The following is a 13855-nucleotide window of genomic DNA, read 5'->3' as shown; positions in this document are numbered from 1 at the left end:
GGGGGTGCTTTGTTACATAACAGTAGTAACTGAAAAAATACTGCTCAGCCCTTCCTCTTGCCCACTGATCTAAATACCAGCTCCTCCCTTAGAAACCTATGGCCTTGTGTCTCTGACCCCAACCTGACTTCCAACATCAGGTCCCAGAACTCTCCTGCTAGAGATTACAAACCCTAATGACTAGAGTACCTGTGAGGGAAACTGGAGGGGCCTTAGTGCCCAGATGAACTTGAAGAATAGACTCTGCTCAGCTCCAGGCTATTTTTTATCAAATAAGAATTGGATCTCTCTATTTCCAGAACTTTCTATTTTGTCAAAAGAAGCTGGGTATTTGCATTTTTCTCCGAATTGTCACTTTTTCCTCCTCTGAACTAGAGATTGAACCCAGGGGCACTTAACCACTGAGCTCCATCCCAGTCCCCCTTTTTTTCTTCTACACTCCCGCCAAGCCTTTTTCTTTTATATTTGAAACAGGATTTTGCTAAATTGATTAAGGCCTCGCTAAAGTGCTGAGTCTGGCTTCGAATGTTTGATCCTTCTGCCTTGGCCTCCTGAGTTGCTGGGATTACAGGCATGCACCACTATGCCCAGCTTGTTTTTATTTTGAGACAAGATATCACTGATTGACCAGGCTGATCTCAAACTTGTGGTTCTCCTGCCTCAACCTCCCAAATACCTGGGATTACAGATGATAGTAACCATACCAAGTTGATTTTATTATCTTTTATTTTGTGTGTGGTACTGGGGATTCAACCCAGAGGCATTTAACCACTGAGCCATATTCCCAGCCCTTTTTTATATTCTATTTAAAGACAGAATAAGAATGTGTTGCTTAGGTCTTGTTAATTTGCTGAGGCTGACTTTGAACTCGAGATCCCCAACTTTAGCCTCCCAAACCCCTGGGATTATAGGAGTAGCCTAAGCTGATTTTAATAACGTTTTAGGGATAGAAATGTGGCCCAGTGGTAGAGCACTTGCCTGGCTGTTGGAGGCCCTGGGTTATATCCCCAGCACCACATGCACACACACAAATTATGGCACAGTTGATATTTTTTTAAAGGGGTAGGGTTGTGGCTCAGTGGTAGAGCACTTGCCCAGCACATGTGAGGCCCTGGGTTCAATCCTCAGCACCACACAAAAATAAATAAATAAAATAAAGGTATTGTGTCCATCTATAACTAAAAAATATTTTTTAAAAAAGATATTAAAAACACCAACCGCAGTATGGAAACACCTAAAATTACCTTGTAATTGACACATGGTAAATTATGAGTATTTAAAAACAATTTGATAACTCTGCCATATTTTATATCCATGAAACTACCACTTCATCAGGATAATGAACATGAGATAATGGGGATTGAAATAAGATTCCTTCCACGTATGATTTTGTCAAACTGAACCCAACTTCTATGTATAACTATAATACTCCAATTTTTAAAAAAGATAATGAATATATCCTTCAACTCCTAAAGTTTTATCGTGCCTCTTTACAATCACTCTCTCCTCTCCCCTTACCTTAAAATATGGGCAAAATAGGAAACCATTGATTTGCTTCCTGTCACTATAGATTAGTTTGCATTTTAAGTTTAGTATAAATGGAATCATATGGTATATAAAACATTTGCATTCTTTCAATCAAAACAATTACTTTCGGGCTGGGGATGTGGCTCAAGCGGTAGTGAACTCGCCTGGCATGCGGGCGGCCTGGGTTCGATCCTCAGCACCACATACAAACAAAATGTTGTGTCCGCCGAAAACTAAAAAAATATATATATATTAAAATTCTCTTCTCTCTTTCTCACTCACTCTCTCTTTTAAAAAAAAACACAATTACTTTCAATTTATCCATGTCTGTTGCATGATTTGATAATTCATTCATTTTCAGTATTGAAAACTATTCCAAAGTGTGGATATAGCATAATTTATCCATTCACCTATTGATGAACATTTGAGTTGTTCATAATTTTTGACTGTTGCAAATAGGGCTACTATGAACTTTCATGTATAAATTTTTGTATAAATCTGTGCTTTCATTTCTTTTGGGTAAGTACCTAGAGACCCAGTGGCTGAATCATATGGTAGGTGTACATTTAACTTTTTAAGAAACTAAGCCCAGCTTGATGAAGCACACCTGTAATCTCAGCAATTTAAGAGACTGAGACGGGAGGATCACAAGTTCTGAGCCAACCTCAAAAACTTAGTGAGACCCTGTCTTTAAATAAAAAAATAAAAAGGACTGGGTTTGTAGCTCATTGGTAGATCAGCCTGGGTTCAATCCCCAGAACTCTGGAAAAAACAAACTATAAAATTGTTTTCCAAAGAAGTTCTGCTATTTCCCCTTTCCATTACTAGTATATAAGAGTTCCCGTTTCTCTATACCCTTGCCAATATTTGGTATGGTCAGCCTTTTAAATTTTGGCTGTTGGCCAGATGTGGTGGCACATGTTTGTTATACCAGAAACTCAAGAGGCTGAGGCAGGGGTTGGGGTTGTGGTTCAGCAGTAGAGCACTAAAGTCTTGCACATGTGAGACCCTGGGTTCAATCCTTGGCATCATATACAAAAATAAGCAAGTGAAATAAAGATGTTTAAAATATATATATATATATATGTATATATATAATCCTTCTGCCTCAGCCTCTCTCTCTCTCTCTCTCTCTCTCTCTCTCTCTCTCAGATCACAAGTCAAAGGCCAGCCTCAACAACTTATCAAGACCCTGTCTCAAATTTTTTAAAAATGAAAAGAGGCTGGGGGTGGAGCTCAGTGGTAGAGCATTGTTGGGTTCAATCTCTAGTATTAAAATGAAACAAAACAAAATAAAATAAAATTTGGTCATTGTAATAGTTCTGTAGTGACTGGTATCTTACTGTTGACTTTAGCTTGTTTTTTTCCTAGTGACTAAAGGTCATGAGCATCTTTTCATTTCACTTACCATCTATACTTTTTCTTTGTTGAAGTGTCTGTTCACATATTTTGCCCATATTTTAAGTCAGATTGTTTTATTTTACTAGTCATGGAGTTTTAAGAGTTCTCTATATAAGTTCTTTATAAGATAAATTATTTGCAAATATTCTCTACTAGAATGTAGTTTGACTTCTAATTTTCTGTGTGTGTGGGGATCCCTGGGATTGAACCCAGGAATTCTCTACCCCTGACCTACATTCCTAGCCCTTTTTATACTTTGTTTTGAGACAGGGTCTCACTAAGTTGCTGAGGCTGCCTTCAAACTTGTGATCCTCCCACCTCAGCCTCCTAAGGCATGCATCATTGGGTCCAGCTTGATTTTAATTTTTTTTTAACAGTGTCTTTCAAAGAGCAAAAGTTTAGGGGCCTGGTATGGAGGGTCATGCCTGTAATCCCAACAGATCAGGAGGCTAAGGCAGGAGGATCTCAAATTTGAAGCCAGCTTCAACAACTTAGCTAGGTCTTAAGCAAGTTAAACATCACCACATCTATATTTATCTCTGACTAGAGACAATTTTGGGGTTTTGCTTCTTTGCATTGTCTATATGCATTGTCTATAACATTTACATGAGAATCACAATATTTTTTTCTTTCTGGTCCATAATACATCTATTAGTTTATAAAATTCCCTTCTCCTCATAGTATTCTAAAACTCATCATCAGCTCCTTTATATAGCAGGAAAAGGAAAAGAACAAATGTTAATACTGGCGTTGGTGACAGGTATGGAGGAAAATATATTGTAATATATTTATTTATGTATATAAATATATTAATGTATATAAATATATACATTAATATATTTATATACATTATAATGTATATTTGTTTATGTATGACTTTTAATTATTTTTAAATTATGTTTGTGGTACTGGGGATTCGAACCTAGAGTACCTTACCACTGAGCTACATCCCCAGCCCTGTTTTATTTTGTATTTTTAAAATATATCGTTTTGGTTTTAGACGCACACAATACCTTTATTGTATTTATTTATGTGGTGCTGAGGATCGAACCCAGTGCCTCACACGTGCTAGGTGAGTGCTCTACCACTGAGCCACAGCCCCAACCCAAGATTTTTTATTTTTTTTTAAGATGGACACAATACCTTTACTTCATTTTTATGTGATGTGGAGGATCAAACCCAGTGCCTCACATGTGCGAGGCAAGCGCTCTGCCACTGAGCTACAACCCCAGCCCTTATTTTGTATTTTAAGACAGGTGTACTAAATTGCCAGGGTTGCCCTTGAACTTGCGATCCTCCGGTCTCAGCCTCCTGAGTTGCCAAGGTTACAGGTATGTTACCACCTCTCAACCGACTTTTATTTATACTTCCCTCTGCTATCACTTCCACTGAAAAGTGGAAGCTGAGTTAATGAAATTTTGGCAATGTGCAGTCTGTGACTGAGGGTTAGATTTTCAGAAGTCTTCATCCTAAAAATGGGATTTCGTTTTTCTGGGAGACGCTTGAAAAGTCTTTGCTGTTAAGTGATGTGACAATTTAGAGCAGCTCGCATTTTATTAGAGTGGCTTCAGATTGAAGAGATCGTGTAGGCAAAAATATTTGATTGTGTAGGCAAACTCTTCAACCCCACGAGAATGTGTCTGATCGGGATTTTGTCACTTTACAGGCTCCAGACCGGGGGGGGGGGGGGGGGGGGGGGCAATAGTTTGAAATTCCTCGATTACCTACTATCCCTCAGGTAAAGATAGCTCCTTCACTAAAGTGTCAGGGACAAGCCACAGGAACTACAGATTTAATATTTTCATCTGCTTTCCAAAATGGACCGAGGAATCTTTGCCTCATAACTTTCTCCCGCCAGAAAGTTCAAATAAAGAGCGGTAAAAACCACACATCCACTCCACTCTTTGGAGGCTGCGCGCGAGATGATGGACGAAGATTTCTACCAATTGTATGAGGCGTCTTCACGCGCGGTCCCGCCTAGTAAGTATGCAAAGTACCAGCCAATGAGAGCACCGCTGTTTCAACTAGCGGCTACCAATGGAAGAAGAAGAGAGAGTATTGGTTGCTGCTTGGGGCTGCTGTCCAATAGGAGCACGCCGGGCCCGCGGCTCAGGCGGGGCGCTTGAGCTGCTCGGGAAGCGGTGGTTGGTGCTGGAGCGTAGGTAGTTCTGCTGAGGTAACGACTGGAAAAGTTGCGGTCTCGGGAGCCGGACCGCGTCGTTCCGGCATCAGGTGAGGATGGTATTTGTTTTTCACTATGCCTTGGGCCTCTAACTTCGGGATAATTCGCCCCGGTGTGGTCGCGGGACCCAGAGACGCCCCATAAGGCGGGTTTAGAACTCGGCTGGAGGCTCGCGACCTCCGGCGGCCCCACGCGCGGGCCGAGGGGTCGCCTGCAGCCGTGGGGGTGGGGAAAGCGGGAAGCCGAGCGGTCACGCGAGGAGTTGAGTTCCGCGCGGCAGGGCTCGACGCTGACGGGAGGCGGAGGTCTTGCTCGCAGCTCCCCCACGGGCTGAGTCGCGGACTTTGTTTTTTTTTTTGTTTTGTTTATTCCCCTTTCCAGTCCTGGCGCTCGAACCGAGGGACCCTCTAGCCCAGAGGTATTTTCTTAAACTTCTCCCCTTTTTCTTTGAATTTTGAGTCAAGGCCTCACTAGATTGCCGCGGTTGGCCTTGAACTCGCGGTCCTCCCTCCTGCTTCAGTCTTTGGTATCGCAGGCGCAGGCCACCGCACCCGGCCGCTGAGCCTTGGTCTGCTAATAATGGAGCGCCAGTTGTATGCATCGCTAAGTGAACAGAGGAGCTTAATTTTTATTTTCTCAGCCACGCTGTGACGTAAATACCTTTATTATCTCGCTCTCGCGGGTGAACAGGTGGAACAAAGAGGTTAGGAACCCACAGGTCTCCCAGCTAGTGAGTGAGAGCAAGGATTTGAACCCAGGACTGGCTTCCAGGTTGGGGACCTGGAAACCTGAGTTCCAAAGTTTAATAAGGTGGCAGACGTTTTCCTGGCACAAAAAATAGCTATTGAGAGCTGGGGAGAGCGTTTGCAGAACTTGCGCAAAAACGCCCTGGGGGGTCCATATCTTGCTGCGGGAGTGGGGCTTGGGGAAAAGAAAATAGCTTGGGTGTGGCCTTGCTAAGATCAAAGACTTAGCCGGCAGCACAGGGTATGCGACACGGGCACCCCCCCCCATTGCTGCTTTGCTTCAGAACTGTGCTGCTCCGTGGAACTTTCTGCAGAAGAAAGCGTTCTATCTCTGTAGTCCATGAAGATAGGTACCTGCCACGTGCTGCTTTTGAATAATTGAAATATGACCAGTGTGAAGAACTTAAGTTTTTAATTGCTATTATTTTTATTGGGGTACTAGAGATTTAAGCCGAGGCGATTTGCCACTGGGCTATAACGTACCGACCCTTTTCATTTTTTGAGACAGAATCTAAGTTGCTGAGGCTGTCCTGGAACTGGAGATAATCCTACTTTACTGTCTCTGGATCTCTGAGATTACAGGCGCACACTATGGCACCCGGCCTTTTTTTTTTTTTTTTCCTTCTTTTTTCTTTTGCAGTCACAGGGAGGGCATCCAGGGGTGCTATATTACTTTGAGATAGGGACTCAATTGCCCAGCTGACTTTGAACTTTCGCTCCTCCTGCCTCAGCCTCCCTGGTCGCTGATTATCGACCCCCATATCCCCACATCCCCCAGCTTAATTCTTTATTTTATCTTATTAGCCACCTTTGAGTAGTGACTTTTAGGCATGTAACTCCCTAGATTCTGGCCCTTTAGCCCCATTTCTGTCCTTTGTCTTCAGGAAGCCCATATGTTTAAATGCCTCTGGGGTATTCTTAGAAGTAGTTTGGACCTTCTGCTCTGAGACCTTTGAGACCTAACTCTTGAGAGGATATCATATCCTAGAAACACATAGAAGGTGTAGTTTGGTATTGTTTCCAAGGAGTAGTGAAGAGCATGCTGGAGGCCCTGTGTTTGCAGGGGGTGGTTAAAGTTTATTTAGCATTCTTTGGTGGGTTCTCCTGTAGAGCTATAACTTTATTAAGAGAGAATTTTTTAAAAAAATATTTATTTATTATATATTTATTTTTTAGTTTTCGGTGGACACAACATCTGTATTTTATTTATGTGGTGCTGAGGATGGAACACCAGCACCCTGCACATGCCAGCCGAGCGCGCTACCGCTTGAGCCACATCCCCAGCCCGGTTTAGTTGTGTTTTAAATTTGGTCTTCTATCAAATTTGTTTTTAGGTGTAGAGGATACATTCAGTAGGTATTTAGTACCTGCTATGAACTTGATGCTTTGGAGAATACACTGATCAATCAGACATGGAATCTGCTCGGTACCTTCTTGTGATAATCAGAACTGATTGCTCTCTAGGTGTATGCTGGGAGGACATTTAATTTTTTTGTATATATGCTGAAAAGTATAAAGAACAATAAGACCTGCGCATGTGTTATTCAGATCTAAAGAATCTTCACCTCTGATATAATGACTTTCAACTTTTGGGGGGTAGGTGTGTACCTGGGGTTGAATTCGGGGCCACTTGACCACTGAGCCACATCCCAGCCCTATTTTGTATTTTATTTTATTTAGAGACAGGCCTCACTGAGTTGCTTAGCACCTCACCATTGCTGAGGCTGGCTTTGAACTCATAATCCTCCTGTCTGAGCCTCCCGAGCAGCTGGGATTGCAGGTGTGCACCACTGGACCCGGTTTACTTTCGACTTTTTAAGAGAAATATCATTCCGTAGTTGAAGCCCTGCACCCTTTGCCGGAATCTAGTGTTTTTATATTTTATACTACTATCATATTTATAAATCCAGATAATACCATGATTTTGGATGTTTTTTAAATTTTTTTTTAGATATAGATGAACAGAATGCCTGTATTTTATTTGTTTATTTATTTTTATGTAGTTCTGAGGATTGAACCCAGGGCCTCACATGTACATGAGTGCTCTACCGCTGAGCCACAACCCCAGCCCCATGATTTTATTCTTATTTGACTGTCTTTATTCTACTTTGTGGAAGAGTTCCTTGGTCCTATTTTCAAATCTTTCTATTATATCTTTTGTTTGGGTTTTGGGGGGGGCGGGGGGGTTAGTATCTCCAGTCATTTTTTTATTTTGGAACAGGGTCTTACTAGGTTGCTGAGGTTCTCACTGAATTGCTAGACTGTTACCCAACTTGTGATTCTCTTGCCTAGACCTCCCAAGTTGCTGGGATTTCAGGCATGTGCCTCTATCCATCTTTTTTTTTTTTTTTAAGTTGTAGATGAAACAATACCTTTTTTTAAATTTTTATGTGGTGCTGAGGATTGAACCCAGTGTTCACACATGCTAGGGAAGCACTCTACCACTGAGCTATAACCCCAGCTCATCTTATACCGGTAAAATTTTAAGGATTTTGACTAGTTTGGTTTGCATCTTTTTTGGTTTTAGTTTGTTTTAACTGTTGCATTGTCTTCTTTCTTCAGTTTTTCCTGTTTGCCTGGTTTGGTCTTTTCTGTCATGTTGGGGATTTTCCTCAAATGCCAGCTGATCCTTGGCTATTTTTCATTTTTGAGGAAAGACCCCTGGAAAGCTGAAAACTATGTATGAGTAGCTGGACCTTATCAACTGAAGGGCTTTTAATGCTAGTATTTACCTAACATCCACTTAATGGATGGTATAGATCCAACCATTTTCTTGAGAGATTCACAACTATCAATCTATAGTCTTTTTTATTCTCCCTTGGGCTTGTTTTCTCCAGAGAATAATCCCCTAATCTTCTGCCTTAGAACACAAATTCTGTATAAGCCAGAATACTGTGTAGGAGAAAGAAGCTAGGGAAGCCAGGAGCAATGGCACACATCTGTAATCCCAGCAGTTGGGGAGGCTAAGGCAGCAGGATCGTTTAGGGAAGCCCTAAGCAACTCATGAAGACACTGTCTCTAATAAAATATTTTAAAAGGTCGGGGATGTGGCTCAGTGAACCCCTGGGTTCAATCCCAGGTACTAAAAAAAGAAGAAAGCTGGGGAGAAAGCCGGGCTTGGTGGTGCATCCCTGTAATCCCAGCGACTCGGGAGGCAGAGGCTGGAGGATCGTGAGTTCAAAGCCAGCCTCAGCAATTTAACGAGGCATAAGCAGCTCAGTAATGTTGCAAAAGCAATTCAGCCACTATACCTGGCTCACTTGACACTTTACCTTTTTTTTTTTTTTTTTTGGTACTGGGGATTGAATTTAGGCGTTTTAACCACTGAGCTACATTCTAGTCCTTTTTAGTTTTTGTTTTGAGAGAATCTCTATTAAGTTGTTAAGTGCTGCAGGTCTCATTAAGTTGCCCAGGCTGGCTTTGAACTTGTGATCTTCCTGCCTCAGCCTCCTGGGTCCCTGGAATTACAGGTGTGCACCACAGCGCTGGCTTCACTTGACATCTTGACTTTTCCTTCCTTGAAATATTCTTGCAAAACACCACATGTGCCCGTAAAGTCTTGTTATTTTCCTTTCCTAAGTATTGTCCTGTGGTTTTAGTGTTGACCCTCTTCTGTGTTTCTTTTCCTTCTGAGATGGTTTTATCTACTTCTGCTAAACCCTGACTGGGCTAGCTCTGTAGCTAAGTGGTAAAGTGCTTGCCTGGAACACATGTGGCCCTGGGTTCTAGCCCCAGCACCAAAAATGAACAGAAACCAGAAACCACACAAGACTATGAAGGTTGCTTATTTTTGTTTTTTTGTGGGACTGAAGTTTAAAACCAGGGGTGATTTACCACTAAGCTACATCCTCATCCTTTTTTTTTTTTTAATCTTGAGCACCTGAGCATCTGGTCTTTGTGAATTGGCAGATTGACTTTGAACTTTCTACCCTTCTTTCTCAGCCTCAAAAGTTTCTGGGATTACTGACATGTACCTACTATGCATGGTTTGTTAAGATTCTTAAAGCTAAAGTGGGTAACTTTTCAACTCCACTGCTTCCACTCTTGCCCATGTCTCCATGTCTAATGTCAGCTTCACGGTTGCTTCAAACTGGTCACCTGGCTTGCACTCTTGCTTTCCTGTTGTCCATTCCTAATGGAAGAAACTCCTTACCAAGATCATGAGACCTCCATGATGGTATCTTGCCCATCCACTAAATCCTTGTTTTATTTTCCTCATTGAGTTTATTACACTGTTCTCCCCCCCCCTTTTTTTTAAGTTGTAGATGGACACAGTACCTTTATTTTTATGTGGTGCTGAGGATTGAACCCAATGCTGTGAGTCAAACCCACACTTGCCAAGAACCTATGCACTCATTTCCTTGTGAAAATTCTTCTTTTGATTGTTCATATGGTCAGATTGTTGTTTTGTATTTTGGTGGGGGTTTTTTTGTTTGTTTTGATTTGTGCCAGCCCTTTGTATTTTATTTTATTTTATTTTATTTTATTTTATTTTTGAGACAGGTCTTGCTTGGTTGCTGAGGCTGGCTTTGAACTTGGCATCCTCATGCCTTAGCCTCCTGAGCCCCTGGGATTACAGGTGTGTGCCACCACCTTTTCATCATTTATACCACCTTTTCATTCTTTATGTCTTGGTTCAATTTTCACTGTTTTAGACACTTTTCCTCACATTCATGTTTAAAGTGATACTCCCTTCTCCCCCTCCACTCCTCAGATCAAATGTTAGTCTGTAATTTCTTGTTTCTTTTTTGATTTATTTTTTGGTTGTAGTTGGACATAGTACCTTTATTTTTATTTATTTTATTTATTTATATGAGGCTGGAATCCAGGCCTCACATGTGCTAGGCGAGCACTCTACTGCTGAGCCACAACCCTAGCCCCCTTATTTCTTTTTTTAAACAGAAGACAGAATGGGATGCAACTCACTAGAATGTAAATTCTGTAATACATGGTCTTACTTGTCTTTGCCTGTGGGGTAGCTGACTGTATAACAGGTGCTTAATAAATACCTGCTGAATGGGAAAATGTAATAGAATTAGAGACTGGAAGCATAAATAAAAAATAAAGATTGTGTGACCTTTTTGGAGAAATTGGGTTAATTTCTATATTGAGGTAATAACTGAGTTAATTTTGCAAGTATAAAAATGTTCTCAGGGCTGGGAATGTAGCTCAGTCATACAGCACATGCTTTAGCGTATATGAGGTCCTGAGGTCAATCCCTAGCACCACACACAGACACAAAAAATATCCTGTGTGCCCTTTATAACTTGATGCTACAGAAGGTGAATATTGCCTGCTAAAATTATATATAGTATCATGTGCATTTGTGTTTTGTAAATGTCCACATTACGGGTAAGACAAAGAACTGCAGGGTTTCTAGAAGATAGTGTGGTCCCCTTGTTTTGTAGATCTATTTTGGCATGTATTATTATAGTCACAGGATTTTTATGTTTTGTTTTTTAAAAATTTACTTTTTAGTTGTAGGTGGACAAAATACCTTTATTTTATTTTTATGTGGTGCTGAGGATCGAATCCAGTGCCTCATGCGTGTTAGGCAAGCGCTCTACTTCTGAGCCACAACCCCAGCCCAGGATTTTATGTTTTAAAGGGCAACCTAGAAAGCTGGTTATAAGTGCTGCCCCCCCACCCCACCCACACACAAACTTTCAGTACTGAGGTTTGAACCCAACAGTGCCCTACCACCATTGAGCTACATCCCCAACCCTTTTTATTTTTAGATAGGGTCTTGGCTTAGTTTCCCAGGTTGACCTTGAACTTGTGATCTTCTGCCTAAGCTTGAGTAGCTGGGATTATAAGTGCACCACCACAACTGGCTGTGTGTATATGTGTTCCTTATGGGGAAAATGTTGATTACCAAAACCCTTTTGATTTCTTAGATCTTAAAAGTGTCCTTTTTTTTTTTTTTTTTTAATTTAGTTGTTGATGGACCTTTATTTATATGTGGTGCCGAGAATCAAACCCAGTACCTCACACATGCTAGGCAAGCACTCTACCACTGAGCCACAACCCCAGTCCCATTTAAGTGTCAGTTTTGCTACAAATTATCTTAAACAAAAATTATGAAAGATTAATTAATGATTATATCAGCTATATAACATGTTTTATCTATTTTACTAATACATTTCCCCAGTGATGGCTCAAGAAGCAATGGACTATGATCTTCAGGTGCAGTTAGATCATGCTACAGAACAGCTTGCTCCCACTGAAGTGGTCAGCAGCCAAGGGAGACCACCCCTCCTTCAACCTGTTCCTGTTGAAGGAGTCAGCAGTCAAGAAAGACCACCCCTGCTCCATCCTGTTCCTGCTGAAGGAGTCAGCAGCCAAGAAAGACCATCCCTTCTCCAGCCTGTTCCTGTTGAAGGAGTCAACAGCCATGGGGGACCACCCCTCCCCCAGCCTGCTCCTGCTGAAGGAGTCAGCAGCCAAGGGGTACTACCCCTGCTCCACCCTGCTCCACACATATCCATTGACCTGACTGAGGAAGTGGAGCTCTCAGAAGCTAATGTGCAGAACATTAATCCTGGGGCTTCAGAAGAGCATAGACAGGGATCTGGTGCTAACCATACTCTCCAAGCAGCTTCCTTGGATTCAATGAACAGCTTCATCAGTGGGCTGCAGAGACTTCATGGAATGCTGGAATTCCTGAGACCTCCACCTTCAGACCAAAGTGTGGGGCCAGTGAGAGCAAGGAGGAGGAGAGGGTCCACTTCTCGGAGAGCAAGAGCTTCAGGGTCTCAGAGGACCGACAATGCCAGGTAAATTTATGTATAAGTCCTGTGGTCAGTGCCATACTAGAACTATGAAACTCGGGCTCTGGCCATACCCCAAATGCTGCTAAGGATAACTGTTTTGAACCCTTACTTCCTTATAAGTCATGTAGAAATAAAAATGTCTCGTTTTGCTTCATTAAGTAATTGAAGGAATAAGTCACACAGGTATGCTTTGAAAACTAGGGGCCAGTTTGTTTTAGTAATAGTTTCTATGGAAGTGTGCTTTTTTGTTGTTGGTGGTGGTTTTTTTGATGGTGGTGGTGGTGGTGGTTTTAATTTTTTACTTTTTGGCACTATAGATTGAACAGAGGCATTTAACCACTGAGCTACATCCCCATTCTCATCCCCCCACCTTTTTTAATATTTGTTTTTTAGTTGTAGTTGAACACAATACCTTTGTTTTATTTATTTTTATGTGGTGCTGAGGATTGAATCTAGGACCACGCATGTGCTAGGAGAGTGCTCTACCTCTGAGCCACAAGCCTGGTCCCTGTTTTTTTTATTTTTTTTTTTCCTAATTTTTATTTATTTATTTTTAGTTGTAGATGGACAAACAAAATAAAGCGTGGCTTTATTTTGTTTATTTTTATATGGTGCTGACAATCAAACCCAGTGCCTCACATGCGCGAGCACTCTGCCACTGAGCTATAGCTCCAGTCCCTTTATTTTTTTATTTTGAGACAGGGTCTTGCTAAGTTGCTGCAGCTAACCATGAACTTTCAATCCTCTTGCCTCAACCTCTGAGTCACTGAGAAAACAGGCAAGTGCCACTATGCCTGATTTGTTTTTATTTTTTAATATGATATTGGGGATCAAACCCAGGGCTTTGTACATGCTGAGCACACACTTTACCTCTGAGCTATAAGAGCCCAAAGTTAGCTCTTAGATGTATGCAAAAAAAAAAAATTCCTGATTTGCAAGTCTACTCCACTCAACCAAGATCCATTGTTCACTGGTTACTCTACTTACAGGTATTTAAAAAAAGACTTGTAAAGAGTGGATTTGAGGGGCTGGGGTTGTGGCTCAAGCAGTAACACGCTTGCTTGGCATTCATGGGCCGCCGGGTTCAATCCTCAGCACCACATAAAATAAAGATGTTGTGTCTGCCAAAAACTGAAAAATAAATATTAAAAAAATTCTCTCTTTCTCTTAAAAAAAAAAAAAAGAGTGGATTTGAATTAATTCACAGCCTATCTAAGTAATTGGGA

The 13855-nt window shown here is 41.5% G+C and overlaps 1 protein-coding gene across 3 annotated transcripts in view; it reads left to right on the top strand.

The window, feature by feature from the left end:
• The first annotated feature begins 5076 nt into the window (after window positions 1-5076).
• Rfwd3 (ring finger and WD repeat domain 3) overlaps window positions 5077-13855 on the top strand; it is a 40157-nt gene continuing 31378 nt past the window's right edge. For 2 of the 3 annotated variants that reach the window (XM_076837944.1, XM_076837942.1), the window contains exons 1-2: window positions 5077-5160; window positions 12008-12632. In XM_076837944.1, coding sequence (XP_076694059.1) covers window positions 12010-12632 — 623 coding nt within the window. In that variant the 5' untranslated portion in view covers window positions 5077-5160; window positions 12008-12009. Of the gene's footprint in view, window positions 5161-10359; window positions 10436-12007; window positions 12633-13855 lie in introns of all 3 variants that reach the window. The other variant, XM_076837943.1, reaches the window with a different exon arrangement.

This window comes from Callospermophilus lateralis, chromosome 18, assembly GCF_048772815.1.
Source record: "Callospermophilus lateralis isolate mCalLat2 chromosome 18, mCalLat2.hap1, whole genome shotgun sequence".
Classification (NCBI taxonomy): Eukaryota; Metazoa; Chordata; class Mammalia; order Rodentia; family Sciuridae; genus Callospermophilus; species Callospermophilus lateralis.
Note: the sequence above shows the minus strand (reverse complement) of the source record. Positions and strands in the feature narration are given on the sequence as shown.